Source organism: Chenopodium album, chromosome 27 (assembly GCF_948465745.1).
Source record: "Chenopodium album chromosome 27, dcCheAlbu1.1, whole genome shotgun sequence".
NCBI classification, from domain to species: Eukaryota; Viridiplantae; Streptophyta; class Magnoliopsida; order Caryophyllales; family Amaranthaceae; genus Chenopodium; species Chenopodium album.
The window spans coordinates 9168972-9191277 of NC_137860.1; the positions used below are offsets into that span (position 1 = coordinate 9168972).

Here is a 22306-nt window from a genome sequence, read left to right on the forward strand (position 1 = left end):
AACAATTTACTTGGATGTATTACCCATTTACTGATTCAGTGTTATCATTATTGATTTTGACATAATTTGGTGTATGTTTTTTGGGATTTTGGATATTGAACTGATTTATAGTTATAATTTTTGGATTGACGACTATGACGGGAAATTGATGTGAATGTGTTGTTCATTGTTGTCTATGACACATATGACAGTATTAAAGAGCATAAACAGCATAAATGACAATATTTTCTATGTTACATATGACAGTATTAAAGAGCATAAATGACAATATTAAAGAGCATAAATGACAATATTACATATATACAATGTAATAAAACAATTATACTTCATTTGTTGAATTCTTCCTTTACCCGATTCACCTAATCATGAAGCAGCTACTGCTGTTATATATATTACATGGTAATGACAAATGCGGATTTAATTTTTTGGCAGTAAACATGGATTATGTGGAGGAGGAGGTAGTTGCGCAAGATGATGTTCCTTTTTCAATTGATTACGACGATGAAGAAATGTTGCAACTTATAAATTATGATGGATAAGGGGTTGGTGATAGTGGTGATACTGGTGACTCAAGGTCCATAGACGAATCTGGAGGGGAGGTGGATGGACAGGGGAATGGTGGAGGTGATCTGGTGGATATGAGGTGTTTGAATGTCGAGCCTCCTGAAATAGGGATGATATTTGATTTGTGGCAAGAAATAGATGTCTATTTCAATGCTTGTGGGAAGCAGCAAGGCTTTGGGGTCGTACGTGGCCAAAGTGCATAGAAGCACTTTAAAGATGGAAGTAAGATAAAACGGGCAGTCACTTGGAAATGCGACTGTGCTGGTAAACCCGACACTCGAAGGAAGGTTGGTGGTAAAAGAATTGCTAGGGAGTTGGAAGGGGAACCCATTTCCACTAAAAAGTCTAAAAAATGTGGCTGCAGGGCTATGGTGTATGGTAGCTTGACTTCTAATAGGAAATGGGAGCTGAGGAAAGTGTGCTTAATTCATTCCCATAATTATATCCCATCAAAGTCGATGCTCGTGACTAAGTATAGGTTAGAAGAGTTCGAGAAGGTACCGTATGTTAGGCGTGCACTCCACTTTGGTAATGATGTTGGGTTGCCTAATGCGAAACTTTATAAGTGGTTGGCTAGTCAGCAGAATGGATATGAAAATGTTGCTTTCACCACAAAGGATTTGAATAACTTGGCCGCGAAAGAGAAGAAATTGAAATTTAAGGATGGGGACGCAAATGCCATGATGAATTATTTTAAAATGATGCAGAAGAACAACAAGAACTTTTACCATGTACATCGGATGGATGGTAATGGCGTTCTTCAGGATGTGTTGTGGGTGGATGCACGTAGTAGGGCTGCGTACGAGGATTTCGGTGACGTTGTTTGTTTCGACACCACTTTCCTTATGAATAAGTATGACTTACCCTTTGCAAATGTTGTTGGTGTTAACCATCATGGGCAAACCATATTGCTCGGATGCGCCTTAATCTCCCACGAAGACACTGAAACTTTTAAGTGCGTTCTTCTATACTTATTTAATTTATTGTTCTTCTTTAAAGTTACTTTATTGTTTTTGTTGTTACCATGTGTTTTATTGCAGCTAATTAAATATTTTGTTGTTAAGCATGCTGTCATATTTTTTTGTATGCTATAGTAATTGTCATATTTCATATAGCTTGTTTATTTATGTAGGTGGGTGTTTTCGACATGGCTTGATGCTATTGGAGGGTCCCCTCCTACGACTATACTGACCGACCAAGATCCGGCAATGCGCAGAGCATTGAAAGCTGTGATGCCACAAACCCGACACAGATGGTGTCTCTGGCACATTACAGAAAAATTTAGTGTCAAGCTAGGGAAGTGTAAGGGGTACTTATATTTTAAGGAGGAATTGAAAAATATAATCTACGATAGTTTATCTATGGAGGAATTTGAATTGAGGTGGAAGGAATTTATTTAGAAGCATAAATTAGCCAGTAGCATGTGGCTTGCGGTTTTGTATGCTGAGGGGGAAATGTGGATTCCAGCTGCAATGAAGCATATGTTCTGGGCAGGAATGAAGACCACAGAGAGGTCAGAAAGCATTCATAATTTTTTATGAGTTTTTTGACCAAAACACTGGGCTTTGTGACTTTGCCGAGAAGTATGTGGCTGCTATGGAGCAGCATTGCAGTCAGAGAGGCTGGCAGATGGTAACTCTGATATGTTCCTACGTGGTCTAGTGACCGATTTCAAGTTTGAGGAAATATTTCGAAATGTATACACTGATGGAAAGTTTATGGGGGTGTAAAGAGAATGTAAGAGGATCATGTACTGCAATGGTAGCACCATGCATGAGATATCTCCAGGCTATTTTGAACATTTAATAAAAGATAGAGTATATGTGTGGCCTTAGTTTGAGAAGAAGGAGAAACCGATCAACAAGTGGTGGACTTACCGTGTGTTATACTACAGTGAAGACTAGTGAGTAGAATGTGAGTGCAAGTTGTTTCAATGCTCTGGGATTCTTTGCAGACATTGCCTAAACGCTCTTGAAACTCAGCAAGTGGCTGATGTGCCTAGTAGGTAAATATTGGATAGATGGCGCAAAGACATTTACCGGAAGCACACGAGGGTTAAAGGTGCCTTCCATGATCCAACAAAAACTCAAGAAGTTGTTCAATATGACAAAATGATGTTGGCATTTGAGCCTTTGTCATGCCTTGCTAGTGACATGGATGAAACTATGCAGATGGTTATTGAGGGGTTGAAAGAGTTGGAGATGAAGGTGAAGGAAAAAACCACACCAGCCATTTCGTTAAGTAGTGTTAGCGAGACTGGGAACAGGACTACTCCTCCTAGTGTCAACAAGAAGAAATGTGTTGGTCCATCAAGACAAACCCCATCTTCAGTTGCTAGAAGTGTAGTTTATGGAGCTGTTGGGCTGGAAAGTGATGAATGCAATCCACCTCTTATTGAACCTGCTCAAAACAAAATCCTGTGACTATCAAAGATCCTCAGAGCAAGAGGAATCTAGGTTGTGTGCGGTCCTGTCGGATCATGACGACAGTTGAGGAAGATAGAAGGCAGAAGGAAGAGCGGAGGAAAAAATATGCAGCTAAGAAGGCTCGAGATGAGCACGAAAGAAAGAAGGCTGCAGCAAAAGAAAACACAGATGAATATGTTGAAACTCCCCAGTCTCCACATACTTTTACAAATTCCATCCAGGTATTAGTGTGTTTTATACCTTTGTTATTATAAACACTACAGTAGGTCAAGTCAATAACATAATATGTTATTCTATGCAGGTTAGTGAAGACACGGTAGGCAATGATTTCATGGTAAACCTCGGTTACTACTAGTATTTTACACCGCTATACATTCAATTAATGTCAAGTTTAATTTTACTCTTACAGTACATATTTAGTTCTTAATTTATTAGTTCCGTAACATCTAATAATTGTATCATCTAATAATTCCTAGGTAGGAATAATGGTTACATTAGACATAATCATAGGCAATTATAGTTTTCCTTACTTGGTTTAGATTGGATCACTTATTTGTGTTACATATATTTGTTTCTGCAATAAAATAATTTCTTTATTTTCACATTTTACAGTCAAATTACTATTTTAGGATATGCCTCCCCCGTCCTACGCCCCGCCAATTCAGTTTGTTGGTGAAGATGTTGACAAGGAAGGATATGAAGATGATGTTAATGCAGATTCTATTTTGGCTCCAATTTTTGAAGATGATTTTATAAAAAGACATGATCTTGAATGGAGTTGATTAGATGCACTACATTTGGTAGCACTCTCGGTTTTTTGTCCATTTTGAAAGTTTAATCTCATGTCAACATAATGTGTAAGTATTACGATGTGGCTTTTTGAAGGCTTAATCATTACTTTATCATAATGCACAAGTAATACGTTGTTCAACTATGTTATCATAGTAAATGAATTGTGAAACCCATGTTGTTTTTGGTCATAGTGAACATATGTATTGTCATATTTTTCCAAATCATATTATTCTAAATTAATTTCAATTTGGCTTTTTTTACATTGAATAAATGTATTGTCATATTTTTCCATATTCTAATCGATTTTTCCAATTGTGCAACCCCCTTTTTTTTCTTTTCTTGTTCTTTTTTTTAAAAAAAGAAATGTTTACAATAAATAAAATTCTTAATAGCTGCGTTGTCATTTGTTTCTCTTCATCATTCATAGTCCTTTGAACATGTGGTGATGGTTGTACTATTATCTCTGATATTTTATCTTTGATTCTATCTCTGATCTTTTATATATCTGATCTTTTATCTTTGATTTTTTACTGTAAGGGAAGGTCTGTAAATTGTCATTTCAGTCAAATTCTTGTCATTTATTGTCCGGCATGCGTATTCGAAATTTGAATTCATTTCAACAATGGAAATTTTGCTATAAATTGCCGACGTACTCATTGACAATTCATATTCAAAATAAAAATATGTTACACCGTTATTCTATAAACAATCCTAAGTATCCTCATGGTTGCCGTGGTATAGATTCTCCAATGGAGATCTTGTACTTTGGACCAAATACTTCAAATACCACTGAAATAGACTTCAACAGTTACAAGTACGGGTTCATTAAGGTAAATGAAGAAGGGGTCATCCAGTTTACGGATGTGGATGATGCAGATGTGAGAGCACTGATTAGGAACCCGGACGCTGCGTGGCCCATGTCAATGTCCCGCCTGCAAATGATTTCGGAAACAGGTATCACAACACATGCTCATCTCCCAAATTATAATGACATATGTGGAGTTATTTACCCTTCGGAAGTAAGAAATATTTTGGATACTTTCAACTACGCGGCTATGAACACGACCTCTAAAATTGTTCCATTGCCCCTAACTTATGTAGCTGATCCAGTCCCCTTTTTAAATGTTGATTGTCCAATTTATCGTCTATGTTCAAAGCCTGTTCTAGTTAAAATTGGTTGTGTGAGTGATGCCCTATCAGTTTTCCACGTACATGGTAATATAAGTAGTCTTCAATTTGGTGTCATCCAAGATTACCTAAACAAGGATTTGCCTAATTCTCGTTACTATGTTGTTACACTTACCCCCTAAAACAATAACTTAATTATTTTACCATATGGAACTCCAATTGTGATATGGAATGTTAGAGATGTTGCACCACCGTCTTTTATAAGTAATTATAATGTCGTCACTCGTAAATATAAACCCGTTGTTTTAATTTTGGTTGAGACTCGTAGTCAATACACCAAATGGATACACATTCATAAGAAAATACTATGTTCTCAACTGGTTGAGCATGGCCACCATGGAGTGGGCCTCAGTGGTGGTGTCATTACTCTCTGGGATAAGAAATCAGTTACCTGTAAAACCATGTTCGTGGCGATGCAAGGCGGCATTGTTTAAGGAACAGGGACAATTGAGGTATGTCCTTACACATATGTATACAATCTTCTACACGTAAACTAATAGAAAAGGAAATTATATGTTATTGATTTTACTAGTATATATTATTGTAGGCCCTTGACAAAATTGAGCCCAACGTTAGACCATCAACTGCTACACCAACTTCCGCTAGGCCATCTCTCGGTGGGCCTTTATTTAGCCCGTGATTGAAGACTGTATTGTTATTCATTTGATGGTTTTTACTCAAGCCTCCACTTTATGGTCTTTTTCAATTGAGCCTTTTTCCTTTTATTGGCCTCTTCAATTTCTGGCCTATATGGAGCCTTTTTCGTTTTATTGGCCTCTTTAATTTCTGGACTTGTACTGGGTCACTAATGTAATATTGCCTCATATGTACAATGCTGGTTCACTATGCCATAGTTTATGGACCAATTTTATTATTTTCCATATTGTCGTATTAACTTTTTCGTATTGTCATAAATTTTTTAATAAAAATTTATAGACTAAACTCAGATCTTTTAAATATATAAGTATGTGTTTTGCATGCATTAATTGTAGTAGATGCAAAGTTACTGCCACACACAAGATGTTAGTTGGTATTAATAGCCTGATATTATAATAAAAAAATACCAATATGCATCATATTACAATGGCTTACACACTGAAATGATGTGAAACCTTACTTCAACATCTTCACATTACATAATCATCCATCATAACACTTAGTTACAACTTCATTCATATATCATATTATTAATAACATGACCCATTTTATAACATAATTACCATCCATAAAAACACTTATTTTTCTTATTAATCTTTTGTCATGTGTTATTTGGTATGGTTTATCATTCATTTTCATCTACATAAAAAGACAATTACCCAATTATTATGTACAATAGACTACTTTAAATGACAATATAGTTGTTGCAGGTCAATAAACTTAAAAAACAAACATTTACCCAATCACTATGTACAATAATCTAATAAAAATGACACTATAAAGCATATGACATTATATAATTAGATATTACAATCTAACTAGTACTAATGATACTTTCAACATAAAAAAAAGGCAACTTATCATAAAGCAGAACTGTGTCCTTTCATTACAAAAAGTTTATAATGGTTGATGTGCATTTACCACCATGGTGGGCCGTCAGAGTCCTCATCAGATTCCACCATCTCCTCTGAATCAGAAGATCCTTGGTATTGGAAAAGGTACCGCTCTCCATGGTTGATACAAGCATCTGCTAAATTTTCGTTGTAATTCTCTGGGAAGAGACTCTCTGTGTCTGCCACGGCGGGAAGGTGTTCAAGAATTCCAGCTACTACCTCGTCTTGTACTTCATTTAATCCACAAATCATTGACACAAAGCTCTTCAATTCGTTCTCATGTTCGTTAAACACCTCGTTAAAATCTTTGTTTGAGAACTTTACCCATTCCATTGTTGCTGTGGTTTTCTCTTGGTCAATTTGAGTTGAAAACTCACAGCGCAGAGTCACCATTGCCCACGCATTCTCTCCATGCGTGGCTTGAAATTCGGCTATAATTGCATCCCATTCCTCCAAAGGCATGTCTAACTTAAGGAACTTCTCGTAATACCTGTATGTCCTCTTAAGCAATTGGCATTTAAAGATATTGTTTCTTAACTCAGCCAAATTAAATGAAAATGCAACGGTGTATAAATCTAGCATATAGTAAAGCATAGCAACGGCTTCACGCCTAAAATAAAGAGGATACACAATCTTGAATGGCTTGAGATAAGGGTACTCCGGGTGGAATTGTATGTCGTATACGACGTTCCCACTCCGTTCAATCGCAGCAAGCTGATGACTGAACATCATCCTCCGATTTTGGTCCTTCAGGGTTATTTTGGCCAACCTCAAACGGAGATCATTGGGTCCCTTTTTGATGCACTCTTGTAATTCCTCAATGTTAATGTCAATTTTTGGGGGGCGTTGTGAGGGTGGGCTCACGAAATCGTAAGAACAATACTTTAGAGGGTTGTCCATGACAAAGTTGCTTTAGGATTCAATAATTCTGGTTAGGAGGAAGATGGAAAAGTAGAATTATCAATGAACGACGTTGTACTCTGTTTTATAGTGAACGAAGGCAAATACTTTGTTTGGGAGGGGAACAGTTAGTGTGACTCTGTTTTGGGAAGGGCAGAGAATTTCAAAAGTCTCAAGGTGTAAACTATTGAGAACTGTGCAATTAATCTGAACCACAATTTGGTTGAAGTGACTAAAATCTGACGAAATATTATTTACTTACATGCACGCATAATAAGTGCAAAGTTATCTCTACGGCCTAATGTAATGATGATTTTAATTGACACGATACTCAGTACTCCGTTTTTCAATACACCCTCAGTTTTTAAATACACGATAATCCCTATTTTTTACACGGACAAATGTTTGCGATTCATACGTAAGTGAATTCTAGTCTTGTGGGTACTTGTTGGAATCGTCTAAGTGAATAGATTATTAATTTTCAATTCTTGGAATTTATACGTACTGATAATTAATAATATTATTGATCAAAGATTAGCATTGGCTTTCGTGTATATGATAAATGAAGCAAGTATTTAAAAAACAGAGGGAGTATATTTTAACAACATATTTTATCATTTACAGATTTCAATTGTCAATTCCGATTCTATTTTAAACCCGTAACGGGTGAAAATAATTCCTAAGACTTTAACTGAATAATAAGCACAAGGTAAGTCAACCAAAAATATATTATTATTATTATTATTATTATTATAGACATTTTTAATGTTATTATTAACAAAATATAAAATGTAATCTTGGATTCATTTTTATTAAAATAAACATTCAAATATAGCGATTAATTAAAAAATAATTAATTAGTAATACCCACTTAATTAATTAAGAATACATGTTTGGCGAAAATTAAATAGTAAAGAGGATTACAGCATAGGGTATTCCATTGATCAATTGTTGACCATTGAAATTGGAATGGGTGCAAGGAATTTTCACCACGCATGGGAACACTAAACTGATGGATTTCCAAGCGTTAACAGTATTCATTTTCCATAATGTAACTGATTACCTTCTTCTTAATGTAAGTGTATTTGAAGCATTGTATTTTCCCCATTTTATTCACATTAAATATACAATTACAATAGACAATTATACAAACACGTACTACAAAAAATTTGGCTTTACTTTAGCTTCAAATGATGAATAACATACTTACCATACGTATTGTTTTATGAATACTACTTATTGTCATAATCAGAACCATATGGTCACTTACCCTCCATACGTATTGTCATATTTAGTACTGCTTATTGTCATAATTCGAACCATATGTCACATATTGAAATGCTATGTTACATATTGAAATGCTTAACATTATGGTAGTTGGTATTTAAAGCATAATCAACCAAATATTATAACACAGTTTAATTACTTTAATCAACAACCACCACTCAGCACCTTCACATAATGAATTACATACTTACCATACGAAAACAAGTTAGTGAAACCCAAGTTATCCATTGTACCATAATTACCATACTTGTTACATGTACATTCATTAGCGCTAATACAAATTACCATAATATATATATATATATATATATATATATATATATATATATATATATATATATATATATATATATATATATATATATATATATATATATATATAAACTAGTATTAACTACCACCATAATTGTTATTATAATATTCTTATAATTACCGTAATTTATATATGTAATGTTGTCATTTATCACCGTAATCTTTCGGTAATTTCTTATAATTACTATAATATATATATTTAAAATTTTCATATATTACTGTAATCTATCGGTAATAAGCTGGGTTAAACCTGATGTTACCATTCCTTCGGTAGCCTTATGGCTCGACATGTGCGATAACCAGAGCACCGTCGGAGAGATTTTCTTCTTCCAAAGTCTTTGCATCATTTAAGTCCTGACTATCTAGCCATAGACGGACTCTTTGCTCGTCAACCCTCATCATATTTGCCCAGAACTTGTACAACTCAATTACCTTGGAGTCTTTCTTCGCTCGATATTCGATGCTCTCTCGGCGTGTTTTCAGGTTTGTAATAGTTATACTCTTATAATTTCTCCTTGCCTCGGCTAAAGGACTAACTGGCAATGGATATCCATCCTACCAACACAGATTCGATTACTCTATAAATAATAAAATTAGTTACAAAAAATTGGTATGCCAAATAGTGTAAGAAATATACCTTATCATAGACGAGCACAACGTCATTGTTCCAAATTCCCATTTCATGCAGTGTGTCTCCCGAGGCTATCAGTTCCCCTCGGATGAACATTCTTATGTCTTTTGCGAGGACACCCGTCTTCCTTGACCACTCCCGAAACACTTTATTAAAAGAGTTATCCACACTCATGTGGACTTCATTTTCGAGATCGTCCACTTCGCCTCCTTTAATTATGAATGTTACCCTCGTTGATAAAGGCTTACCCACAATTACAACACAGTCTTTGGTTTCATCGGTGAGGTCCAAGGACTCTTCTGACTCCGCTTCAGACTCATCAGATGAGGCCATGGGTAAGGTGTTAAGTTGATGAGCTTGGTTTTGGGTGATGGTTTGATTTTCGGGTTTGGGTTTGGAATGGAGTAGGAGTGATGGTAAATGTATACTCCTTTAAATATAGTTTTATTAATAAAAAAGGTATTGAAAGTACAACTCCTCCTATTATTTATTACACTCCAACCGACCACACAAATGTACTCTAAAAGAATAAAGATATCAAATGAAAAACACAACAAACAATTTAATTTAACGTGATACCGTGCTACCGTTCAAAAACCAAAATAAAAATTTTACGGTTTACCTACACAAGGACGTTGTAGACCGTAAAACTTAATAACATGAAGTGACTTGTTGTGTTGCATTAGTGGAGTGACATTATGGAAGCCAACTACAATTACAGAGACTAGTAGAGCTAGTAGGGCACTATTTGGGGGTTATACATCTTGTTATGCTGACAACTGTAATTATTATCTCCATCTTTATGTTAATGTAAGTGTATCTGAAGCATTGGATTTTTCATATTAAAATAGACAATTACAATACACATTTGCACAAACACGTACTACTACACGAAACAATATTTCTATGGACATGTATATTTTAGTATGTTTTGGTTTATTATTAGTATTTTTTGACACCTTATTTGATTTGGAACATTTCATAATTTTTTGGATTATAAACAGACAATAACACCAAATTATGTACAATAGACTATTTGTCATGACTATATACGTTTATAAACATGACAGACAAGATTTACAAAAATAATTGTAGTTTATTTACCTTATAGCTTAATTTAACCTTTGCTTATGTGATATAATACCGGTTAATTGAATTACTAAGACCAAATATATTACAGACTTATAGAATTGCGTACTACAAATGACAATATTCGTTGACTAAATTACAACAAAAGCATAGCAAAGTTACTTAAAATAACACAGTATAAAATTAAAAAGTAGGATAACAATTAAAAGCTACAGAAATGACAATATTAAAGTTAATAATTACAATTTAACTTTAAAATGGATAATAGATAAGTTCATTAAACTAATAGTTAAGACTGTAATTATACAATAAACTAGTGGTAAACATAAAAAAAGAACAACACTTATAAAGCCGAACTCCACCAAAAAATTTATAATTCATATGCATTTGGTTTAAGAACTCCACCACTTACCACCACCCAGGACCGGGGTCCTCATCAGAGTCCACCATATCCTCGGAATCAGAAGATCCTCTGTAACGGAACAGGTACCTCTCGCCATGGTTGATGCAAGCATCTGCTAAGTTTTCGTTGTAATTGCTTGGGAAAGTACTCTGTTTCACCAGGGGGTTTTAAAGAATTCCTTCTACTACCTCGTCCTGTACTTCATTTAATCCACAAATCATTGACACAAAGCTCTTGTACTCGTTGTCATCTTCACTAAACAACTCATTGAACTCTTTGTTTCAGAACTTTACCCATTCCATTGTTGCTGTGGTTTTCTCTTGGTCAATTTGAGTTGAGAACTCACGGCGCAGAGTCACCATTTCCCACGCATTCTCTCCATGTGTGGCTTGAAATTCAGCTAAAACCTCATCCCATTTTTCTGGCGGCATGACTAACCTCAGGAGCTCCTCATAATACCTGTACTGCCTCCCAAACAATTGACATTTAAAGATATTGTTTCTTAACTCAGCTAAATTAAATGTAAGAGCAATGGTGTATAAGTCTAGCATATAATAAAGCATAGCAAAGGCTTCACGCCTAAAATAAAGAGGATAGTAATTTTGAAAGGCTTCAGAAAAGGGTACTCCGGGTGGAATCGTATGTCATATAAGACATTCCCACTCCGTTCAATCGCAGCGAGCTAATGACTAAACATCATCCTCCAATTACGGTCCTTCAGGGTTATTTCGGCCAACCTCAAACGGAGATCATCGGGTCCCTTTTTGATGCACTCTTGTAATTCCTCAATGTTAATGTTAACATCAATCTTTGGGATCCGGTGTGAAGGGGGGCACACAAAATCGTAAGAACAATTATCTAGTGGATTGTCCATTACAAAGTTACTGTTTAGGTTTGAATATGGTCGCTTGAAGAAGAAGAAGAGGGAAATGATCAGTTGCAATTGACCGACGTTCTCTCTGCTGTAAATATATACTGAACTTTGGGGGGGGGGGGGAATTGGCGCTGGAAAATTGGATTTTCAAATTTGTAAAGTTTGAAAATTTTCAAGTTCTTTTGGGAGGGGAACAAGTAATGTAACTAGTTTGGGGGGAAATTAGGTGGTGGTAATTGGGTTTTTTATGGGAGGGAAATTTTGAAACAATTCAACTTCCCCCATAAACTGTTCTGTATTGGAAGTCGTGAAACAAACCTCCACCACAATTTGGTTGAAGTGACTCAATTTTTGTCTTTACAGGTTATTACTGAAATTAATCTCCTCTGTATTTTTGTACAAACAAGTTAATACTTAATTTTTGTACTTAATTTCAGTACTTACAAGTTATTATTGAAATTAATTCACGTGCATTTACATATCTATTATCGCATCTACTAACGAGCCTACTCTGATTCAATTTTTTCCCCTTAAAATGGTGAAAATATCCCCCAAAAACTTAACCAAATTAAGTGCTAGTTTACTCGCGATTATTTTCAATTCAATTTTGGTCATAATTACCAGATCCTACAATTTAGTTACGTTTACTATTGAGTTTAAGATCAAAACTCAACACCTAGTTGATTCAATATTGTTTCCACTATTGAGGTTAACATCAAAAGTCAAATCCTATTTGATCAGTTGTATTCGATATTGAGCCTATGGTCAAAAGTCGACTCCTAGGTGTTTTATTGTTGGTCCACTATCGAGCCTAAAGGACAAAAGTCAACTCCTAGGTGTTTTATTGTGTCCACTATCGAGGCTTACATCAAAAGTCTAGGTGATCAATTATGTCCATTATCGAGGCTAATAACAAGAGTCAACTCCTAGATGATCAATTGTGTCCCCTATTGAGCCTATGGTCAAAAATCAAGTCCTAGGTGATCATCAAAAGTCAACTCCATTTTCATCAAATTTGTCCACTATTGAGCCTATGATCAAAAGTCAACTCCTAAGTGTTTTATTATGTCCACTATCAAGGCTTACATCAAAAGTCAACTCCTAGTCAGTCAACTCCTGGGTGATCAATTGTGTCCACTATCGAGGCTAACAACAAAACTCAACTCCTAGGTGATCGATTGTGTCCCCAATTGTGCCTATGGTCAAAAGTCAACTCCTAGGTGATCGATTGTGTCCTCAATTGAGCCTATGGTCAAAAGTCAACTCCTGGTGATCAATTGTGTCTATTATCGAGGCTAACAACAAAAGTCAACTCCTAGGCGATCGATTGTGTCCCCTATTGAGCCCAAGGTCAAAAGTCAACTCCAAGGTGTTCATTAAAAGTCAACTCCATTTTGATCAATTGTGTCCACTATTGAGCCTATGATCAAAAGTCAACTCTTGGGTGATCAATTGTGTCCACCATCGAGGCTAACAACAAAAGTCAACTCCTAGGTGATCAATTGTGTCCACTATCAAGGCTAACAACAAAAGTAAACTCCTAGCTAATTAGTTGTATTCAATGTTGAGCCTAAGGTCAAAAGTCAACTCATAGGTGATCATCAAAAGTCAACTCATTTGTGATCAACTGTGTCCCCTATTGAGCTTATGATCAAAATTCAACATTCTTGGTGATCAATTGTGTCCACTACCGAGGCTAACAACAAAAGACAACTCCTAGTTGATCAATTGTGTCCACTATCGAGGCTAACATCAAAAGTCAACTCCTAGTTGATCAGTTATATTCTATGTTGAGCCTAAGGTCAAAAGTCAACTTATAGGTGATCAATTGTGTCCACTATCGAGGTTAACATCAAAAGTTAACTCCTAGCTAATTAGTTGTATTCAATATTGAGCCTAACGACAAAGGTAACCTCCTATTTGAACAATTGTATTCAATATTGAGTCTAACATCAAAAGTCAACTCCCATTTGATCAATTGTGTCCACTATTTAGGTTAGCATCGAAAGTCAACTGAGTTGATATGAAGTAAGGGCCTGTTATCATTGATTGAATTCAGCTGAACTGAACTGAACTGCACTCAGCTGAACTGAACTGAAGTCAGCTAAACTAAACTGAACTGAAATGAATATTTTAAAAGAGAAGGAAATTCGGAGCTGAACTGAACTGAACTGAACTTAATTTCAACGTAAGAGAACAGGCCCTAAAATGTCATGTAAGAATACGTGAACAGAAATATGTTTTATCTTGTCTGATTTTATAATTTGATTCCATGATACTTAAATTTAATCAGTATATTAATTGAAGTGAATTAGTTATAGCTTAATTCGGTAAATTAAGCAATAACCAAGTTTAATGGTTAAAATTAAGACATAACCATTTTTAAAAAAGTATATGAATATAGATTCTTATTTTCAGAACTAAATACTAAACTTAGACATGATTAGCTTCACTAATCGAGGTCTGCCTTTCTCCACGTGACCAATGTCCTTTTGAGACGTATATGGCCATCGCGTGTGTCATGTGTATTCTTATGAATAGGATATACAAATATAGTCATGCTTACTAGTTATATTGTCAATTTTTAAAATATAATTATAATTGTAGTTAATAATACAACGATAAAGGTATTTAACACGACATGACTTTGATGTGATGCAACAATGAATATAAAATATATAATATTGGACGGGAACTATAAAAGGGAACATACCCCAAGTAAACTACTTCTTGCTTGGGCTTGATATGAACAACAATTTTTGGGATGATGTCCCCTAAGGTACCATGTTCAAAATTTATTTGTTTTCTTTTGTTTTTATTTTTTTTTTAAATGATGCGGTTTTTTTGTTTACCATACAGATTTGTAACATTAGTTGTACGGAGTCTTACCATGTTTTCCTATTCAACAAGTTCAAGATGCTCAAAAAACTCGATTGGTAAATAACCACAACTTTGATAAGTTCGATGTACCAATATCCTAAGTCGTGATTTTTTGATGTGTTGATTTATTCTATTTTAGGTTATTCCATCTAAGTATCGAGCGACCGTAAGTGACATAAACGGATATGGGCGTGTGTATCGTGGGCTAGATACAACTAGATATTGGACGGTTGTTGTACGTGATGTAGAGGAGGATCACAACTTTGAAATGATAATTGAAGATGGTTGGTCAACATTTATAAACGACAATGGTATCCTCGTTGGAGATTATTTGGAACTGTACTACAGGGGTTTAGGGAAATTTTACGTTCGTTTTTACCGCCTAGGTATTGAAATTACAACAAGGCTTTCTAACCTAGGTCATAGTGAAAGTAACAAACCTGGTTCAAGTTCCTCTACTAGGAAGGAAAAAGAAACATCAAAGCAACAAATAACGGCAATTGAAGGAAAAATGGAAGTCATGCAATCCCAAATCCAATGTAACGCTGTTGGGATAATTGTTTCAGACAATGATGTAAAATTCGGTGTACTGGTCAGTATGATTCAAAAGTCAATTTATTTAATTTGACAATATAAACAATGACTATTACAATATAATCATTACTGGGTATTTATATCACTACAAGAAAACTGGTTTTTGGTAACGGCAAAATTCGTTGCTAAATAAAGATTGTCGTTGCAAAACATATCTTTGGCAACGACAATTGTCGTTGCAAGGTCGTTGCGGGTGTTAGCGTCACAAAAAATCGGAACGATGACTTTTTATCGTTGCTAAATAGAGTTTTTCACAACGACCATTGTCGTTGCTATAGCTTTGTCGTTGCCATAAAATGTGTTATTACTCACATGGAATATATTTTTTGCAACATCTATTGTCGTTGTCAAAGCTTGGTTTGCAACAATATTTGTTGTTGCAAAAGAGAATTAGATTTAGCTACGTAAAAAGTCGTTGCAAAAGAAATTTAGATTTTTCAAAAAAAAAAAATTTGTTAAATATATACAAAGTATATGTAAACTTTAATATTTTAATTAACAATTATTGTAACATTACATTCAATTTCATTCCAAAGAAAGTATTTATGTTGTTCAATGCTTAGACTAGCATTAATTGAAACATTTAACAGCATCATCATTAGGCCCATCACCAACAACATTCACAATAGCAACAATGGATCCACTAGATTGAAAACAAGAGGGGTATGTATCTTCCTTATAACTTGTCAATAGTAAACACAAGAAAACCTGTTAAAAACCACAAAGAGACAAACACTTTTGAATCTTAGAGATAACAGATTATTTTTCTAGATTTAAGTAAAATAATTAAGCTACCGAAATAATTTCAAATACTTTAACATCAGCATACCTACCTTCTGCACAATTACTATTTGAGCTCTAAGGAATCTTCCCAATATCAAGTCATCTACTACCTGGAATGCACATCGGAAACTTCTGTCAGTTTGAAGAGCACATTATTTGTTATTGGAGAAAAAAGTCACAAATAGCAAATAATAGACAAAATTCAATCTCGGTTCTTGAGTAGCCCTAAGATTGCACTGTTTTGTAATCTTGATGAATAAAAATGTACAACCGATCAGATAGACAGAGCACTCTGATCCTAGGCTTACATAATAATTTAACTAGAAAAGAGATAAAAAAAATTTAAATAAGTAATATGTTATAATACTTTCGATCAAAAGAACTCAATATACTACGATTACAAAATGAGAGAAAAGATGGAATAGCATAAGTTCATTGTTCACATGTGTTATACATAAAAGCTCAATAAGCAATAAAAAAGATGGAGTAGCATAAGAGTGAAACAATAAATAAAGCAAAATTTGAAAAGAAAATTTTCAGAACTCTGATCCAAGGCTTACTTAATATTAGAGAATCCAATTGACATGGTATATCCACATCCATTAATGAAGTTATTGCTGGGAAATTAAAATTAATTTTTCAATGTGACAAACAACACATTCAAAAAATAAAACACAAAATAAATGTTCCATACCTCTGTCATTTATGCCAGAGCAATCAATGAGATCTAGCTATTATACAAAATCAGAGGGAGAGCCGAGTAATAAAAATCATACAAAGAGCCGAGCATTCTTTTCAATCACATATGCAACCTCATTCATCAGGGGTGGCTAACTCATGATGAATTTTGTTTGGCATTGTACCGAACATTACTTTGATAGAGCGTCAGTTTCAACCTCAATTTTTTCATATTCCATGTTCTTAGCTATAGTATGTGTTCGCTAACTTTCATCAACTCAGCAGCAAGTGGGGAAAAGGGGTAATATTTGCTAGAGAAGCTAAACATCCACTTACTGTCAAACTCCATCAGTAGTCACTTTCCCAAATCTAACCAGCCTAAGGAACTTTCAGAGTCAAGCCAATATTTTGCCTTTACCCTGAAGAATGTGATTAGTACATAGATAATTAATGATGAAGCAACTAAAACAGAGCGAGAATAAAGCATTTTGAGCTCGAAAATGGCTGTGTTTTCTTGATTTCCTTAAATGCCAAAGAGCAATGGTGAAGACCACCTGGCAATATGCACTTAAACAAAGTACAGCAAAGTAACATCAATAACAGTCAGAACAAACCAAATAGATTGGATACAACATGATCAATATATCATTTCTTAGCTATCAAACAACATTATATAATAAAAGGTTACAATTACAAGTAACACAAAAGAAAAATAATCATTTGACACACACATAGCACTAGCTTACCTAATAAAGTTAAGAATCTCAAGGTTTGATTAGCTAAATCTTCCGCTGATGGCACAAGTTTGTCTAGACATACAATAGTAAAACAATTACATGAAGAATAAAAAAAGATAAAAAAAAACAACCATATATAAAAATAGGCCTCATTATTAGAGTGATAAAGATTAAGATGAAACCCAGAATAAAACCATAATTTTATTTTAGTTTTGCAGCAGGTTATGCCCTGAGGCATGACAGAAAGTTATAAGTAAAACAAGCCTAGAGCTAAGGACTTACTACCAAGTGCAGCAAAACAAAAAGTAAGAAAACTCAATGTAAGTTTATGCCAATAGTATTGCTTTTGATCACACTAACTATTATACGATTAATTAATGCATAAATTAGTACCCATATTATATTGTCATAAAGTGTTAAGTTTAACAAAACTAAATTATCATTACAAAATCATCAAGTTATGGGAACAATGGGCACTTAGCCAAAAGAGTACCTTGAGCTTTATACTTTAACAGAAATTGGTCTACACTCAAAAGTTAATATAGATAGAGAAATTGTATGAAAACATACATAGAGAAATACAACTTTCACGCTTTGTTTGGATAGCAAAGAAGGAAGAAAAACAAGGGAAAATGGAGGAAGGGAAGGGAAAAGAAAGGGAGGGGGAGGTAAGCTCCATTTTCCTTCAAAATCTCTCCAATTTTGGAGAGGTAAACTCCATTTTCCTTCAAAATCTCTCCAATTTTGGAGAGATTATTCTATTAAAGAGAGAGGGAAAATGGATCCCTCCCTCTCCTTCCCCTTCCTTTTCCCACTCTTTTACCCAAACAAAAGAATTTGTCCCCCTTCATTTCTCTTCTCTTCTTTTCCTTCCATTTCTTCTTATTCAAACAAAATGTCATAACCATTCATCTTAATAACTACCATTATAAGCAATAAGATGGCAATCACAAAATATAGAATAACAAACAAGGTGAGATTGTAATAACTCAATACCCTTCGTATGATCATAATAAATATGAAGTTTATCTTAGAAAATTAATGTATTTGATTAAATTTAGCTTGTGAATAACACATGGAAATTGCAAAAGAAAAAAGTTTTGATACCAAATAAATTACCAATAAACCAACAAACGTGAAGATTTTTTCTATTAAGGATTCAACTATATAAATTGGCTGACAAAGCAATAATAGTACCTCATTTCACCGACTAATTCACTAAAATTTCATGGAGCTCTTGATAGACAATACAATTCACACATTGACACAGCAATGGAACCAAGATGTGGAAAAAAAATCTAGGAAGTGAAATCATAGACTTTTTTGAATTTTTTAGAGAGGACATGCCAAAACTAATTCTATCAATTTTATAGACTGCAGGCAGAAACTATATGGAAGAGTATCCCTCCTGCAAGCCATTTTATTAGAAAATTATTTAGCTAAATAGTTTGGTGAAACCAAATAACACATACAAGATGGCATTAACAAAAGGTTTAAAACACATAAAATACATGATAGATAAATTTCCTTAACAGATAATATTATTTCCAATACATTTGTAAATTCAAAATTCACAACATTTAAGTAACAAGCTACTTCAATAATCAATCCAACATAGAACCCTAAATTGGATAAAACTAACAGACTAACATTATTTTTTAAAACTAATTGACATTTGATGATTTGCAAAGGAGATCTTACTTCAGAAGCTGCTTCCATGGCGGAGAGAAGCTTAGAAATTGTTGAGGTTGATCGGTTAAGAAAGCCAAATCACCCCCCATTCACAAACCCTTAAATCCAAACAAAGGCCCCAAAACAGTATAATTATAATGAAATAAGAGAGCACGAAAGATGAAATTATAAATTAGGGAAGAAAACTCAAAGTTTTCCATTACATAAATAAAAAACCACAATAAATTGTTCCCACTTAACAATATCAATTTCCAGCAGTAGATTATGAAATTGATATTTGATAATCCATCTTAAAAGAACCATGAATTGATTAAACAAAACAATTTAATCGACAAACCCTAAAATGTGAAATTGATATTCGATTATTAAAATTAAAAACAATAGCGTACCTCAAGATTGCTTCAATGGACGAGAGAGAGCTTGGAAGCAGCTTTAATGGAGGATTCTAAGTACCCACTTCAATTGAGGAGAGAGAGGGGAAGCAAAAATAAAAGTGAAAAACATCAGAGGTAGGGTGAAGGGAAAAGAATGGGAAAAGGTACAATTAGAACAACGAGAGAACGAAATAGCAGGGTAACTTATTATTGGATGTTTGACTCAATAGTCATGTTTTGCAACGACAAATGTTGTTGTAATATAGATGTATATTTTTTGAAACGACAAGTGTCGTGGTGAAAATTATCTAATAACATGCGCAACAATTATTGTCATTGTAATAAATATAAAGATTTTTCACAACAAAAATTGTTGTTGCAAAAAACTGTTTTAAAATTTTCGGAGACCCGCGCTATGAATTTGGTGGAGGGAAATTTAATAGTATATTTAACAACGATATTGTCGTTGCAAAAATATTTTTTTGCAACAAAAAAAATTCGTTGCTAAATATTTGTTGCTATAAATGAGTTTTCTTGTAGTGGATATGTACTGTGTTACAAGAAATTCCTGTCGACTTTGCTTGGGATGTGTTCGTGGGCATGGGTGAGTATGCGCATACAAGTTCAGCTTGTGGTGGACAACAACAAGTGGAATGTAGAACTAGATATTGTTTACGCCGACGATGGAGGGGACTTACAGATAATTTTCGCCTCAATACGGAACGGCGTCAATAAAATGATGAAACAACAAAAGATCAAAGCCGGACACGGTATCGTGCTAATGTATGACGTTGAAACTCCTTACGTGTTTCAGTTAGCTGTTGTTAAGAAATAGGTTCAAATATGACACAACTTCTAAGGTTGTGCTTATCTGCTGATAGTTGTATTATGTTGTTGTATGAATGTTTTAGTATGCTGTATGGTTGTTTTACCAAGAAAATTTCCAATATGTTGTATTTTGCTATTGTCAAAATTCTTATATTATTGTCAAAAATTTTATATTACTGTCATTCATGTTTTTTTGACGAGCAAAGCTAATGACTCTTTTTTAATGAGTTCATTTTAAAGTTTATTTTAATGAGTAATGCGTAATGAAAATGAAATATTGTATTTTTAATAACAAAACCATTAAGTAGTGCAAAATATGATAAGTATTAACTATGGTACAACGCTAAGAGTAAGAACCTTTTGATAGGTATGTATGATACCAATTAATATTTATAATATCTGTTAATATTTTTATCCCAAATAATTATTTTTGAAAAAGGTATTGTAAAAGTAATAGTGTAGTATAGATGAAATAGCTATTTTCAACTTATTCATTATTAAGCTTACAAGTAAAATGATGACAATTTGACCAATCTATTGTATGTGGACTTGTCTATAATATGGGTTAATATTGTAATTGTGATTGAATTTGACAAATCTGTATTGGTTTTCTGCAATTGCTATTTTTAGATAAGAATATAATTTCAAGCATGCTCTTCTCAGAATCTTAAACATTTTACCATACCCTATGGCGCATGGTCTTGTCATTTCACCATTCCAATTTTCAGAAGTTAGTCTGTAATTGTTAGTCAACAAATTTAAATGGTAATTCCTAGCCTAGTCTACATACATAGGTTTGGTTGGGCCTGTACTATTTTTTTAAAATATCGCTATGCCTGCTCTTGTCATTTCACCTTTCTATTGTTGTCGGTATAACTTTCAAAATTGTATTTTATAATTCTAGCTTCGTGATATTTCTAGGTTTGGCATCTTTTGTTTGTTTTCACTATATATCAACATGACCCATTACACCTCTTTATATACATAACTCATTACACCTCTTTATAAACTTCTATTTGATATACACACTACATAAACTTGGTACTCACAAACAAGCCCAAACCCAAAAAAAACGTTATGGCAAACTGTTATCCTTGTAGTAGTCCTGTTTACCCTTGGATGCCATGGGGTTAATGCTCCAGGAGAGATTGTATTGTTTGAACCAAGCACAAACACAAAATCTAAGATGGACTTCAATAACTTTAAGTACGGTGTGGTCGATGTGGAATTCATAGACGATGATGACATTCGTGCTCTACTAAGGAATCCAGAAGCTGCGTGGCCTAAGAACCTAGAAAAGTTGCAAATGATTGACCATGAAGGTAACATTTACCCAGCTCATCTTCTAAATTATTATGATATGTGAAATCTAGTTAATTTCCCTAGTATTTTTAACTCCAAACTTGGAACATATGACTATAATGAGTTGAACACAGCTTCTAAGATTGTTCCCACATTCATAGTAGACCCAGTTCCCTCCATTTCCACCAAATACCCAATTTATCGATTGTATTCGAAACCCGTTTTTATGAGAATTGGATTTGTGACTAATTCAATGGTTGTCTTTCATGTTCATGGTGAAATGACAAGTGTTGAGTTTCTGGTTACGTCTTCTTATTTCATGAATGGGTATCCTGTTCAAGATATATGGTATCCGTTTAAGTGTTAGCGATGAACCCCACGTTCCACGACTACCTGTAGGAACTCCCATAGTAGTGTGGAAT

The 22306-nt window shown here is 34.2% G+C and overlaps 1 protein-coding gene across 1 annotated transcript; it reads left to right on the plus strand.

The window, feature by feature from the left end:
* The first annotated feature begins 932 nt into the window (after nucleotides 1-932).
* Nucleotides 933-2987, plus strand: LOC145619647 (protein FAR-RED IMPAIRED RESPONSE 1-like). The gene is made up of 3 exons (XM_081674351.1): nucleotides 933-1519; nucleotides 1697-1873; nucleotides 2585-2987. Exons 1-3 carry the CDS (start codon nucleotides 933-935, stop codon nucleotides 2985-2987), a joined length of 1167 nt encoding a protein of 388 aa, XP_081530477.1.
* The last annotated feature ends 19319 nt before the right edge of the window (nucleotides 2988-22306 follow it).

Coding starts and splice junctions, on each gene's coding strand:
- LOC145619647 (XM_081674351.1), top strand. CDS start 933: ATGGTGTATGGTAGCTTGACTTCTAATAGGAAATGGGAGCTGAGGAAA. Junction 1,520..1,696: donor GAAGACACTGAAACTTTTAA/GTGCGTTCTTCT, acceptor TTATTTATGTAG/GTGGGTGTTTTCGACATGGC. Junction 1,874..2,584: donor AAGCTAGGGAAGTGTAAGGG/GTACTTATATTT, acceptor AATATTGGATAG/ATGGCGCAAAGACATTTACC.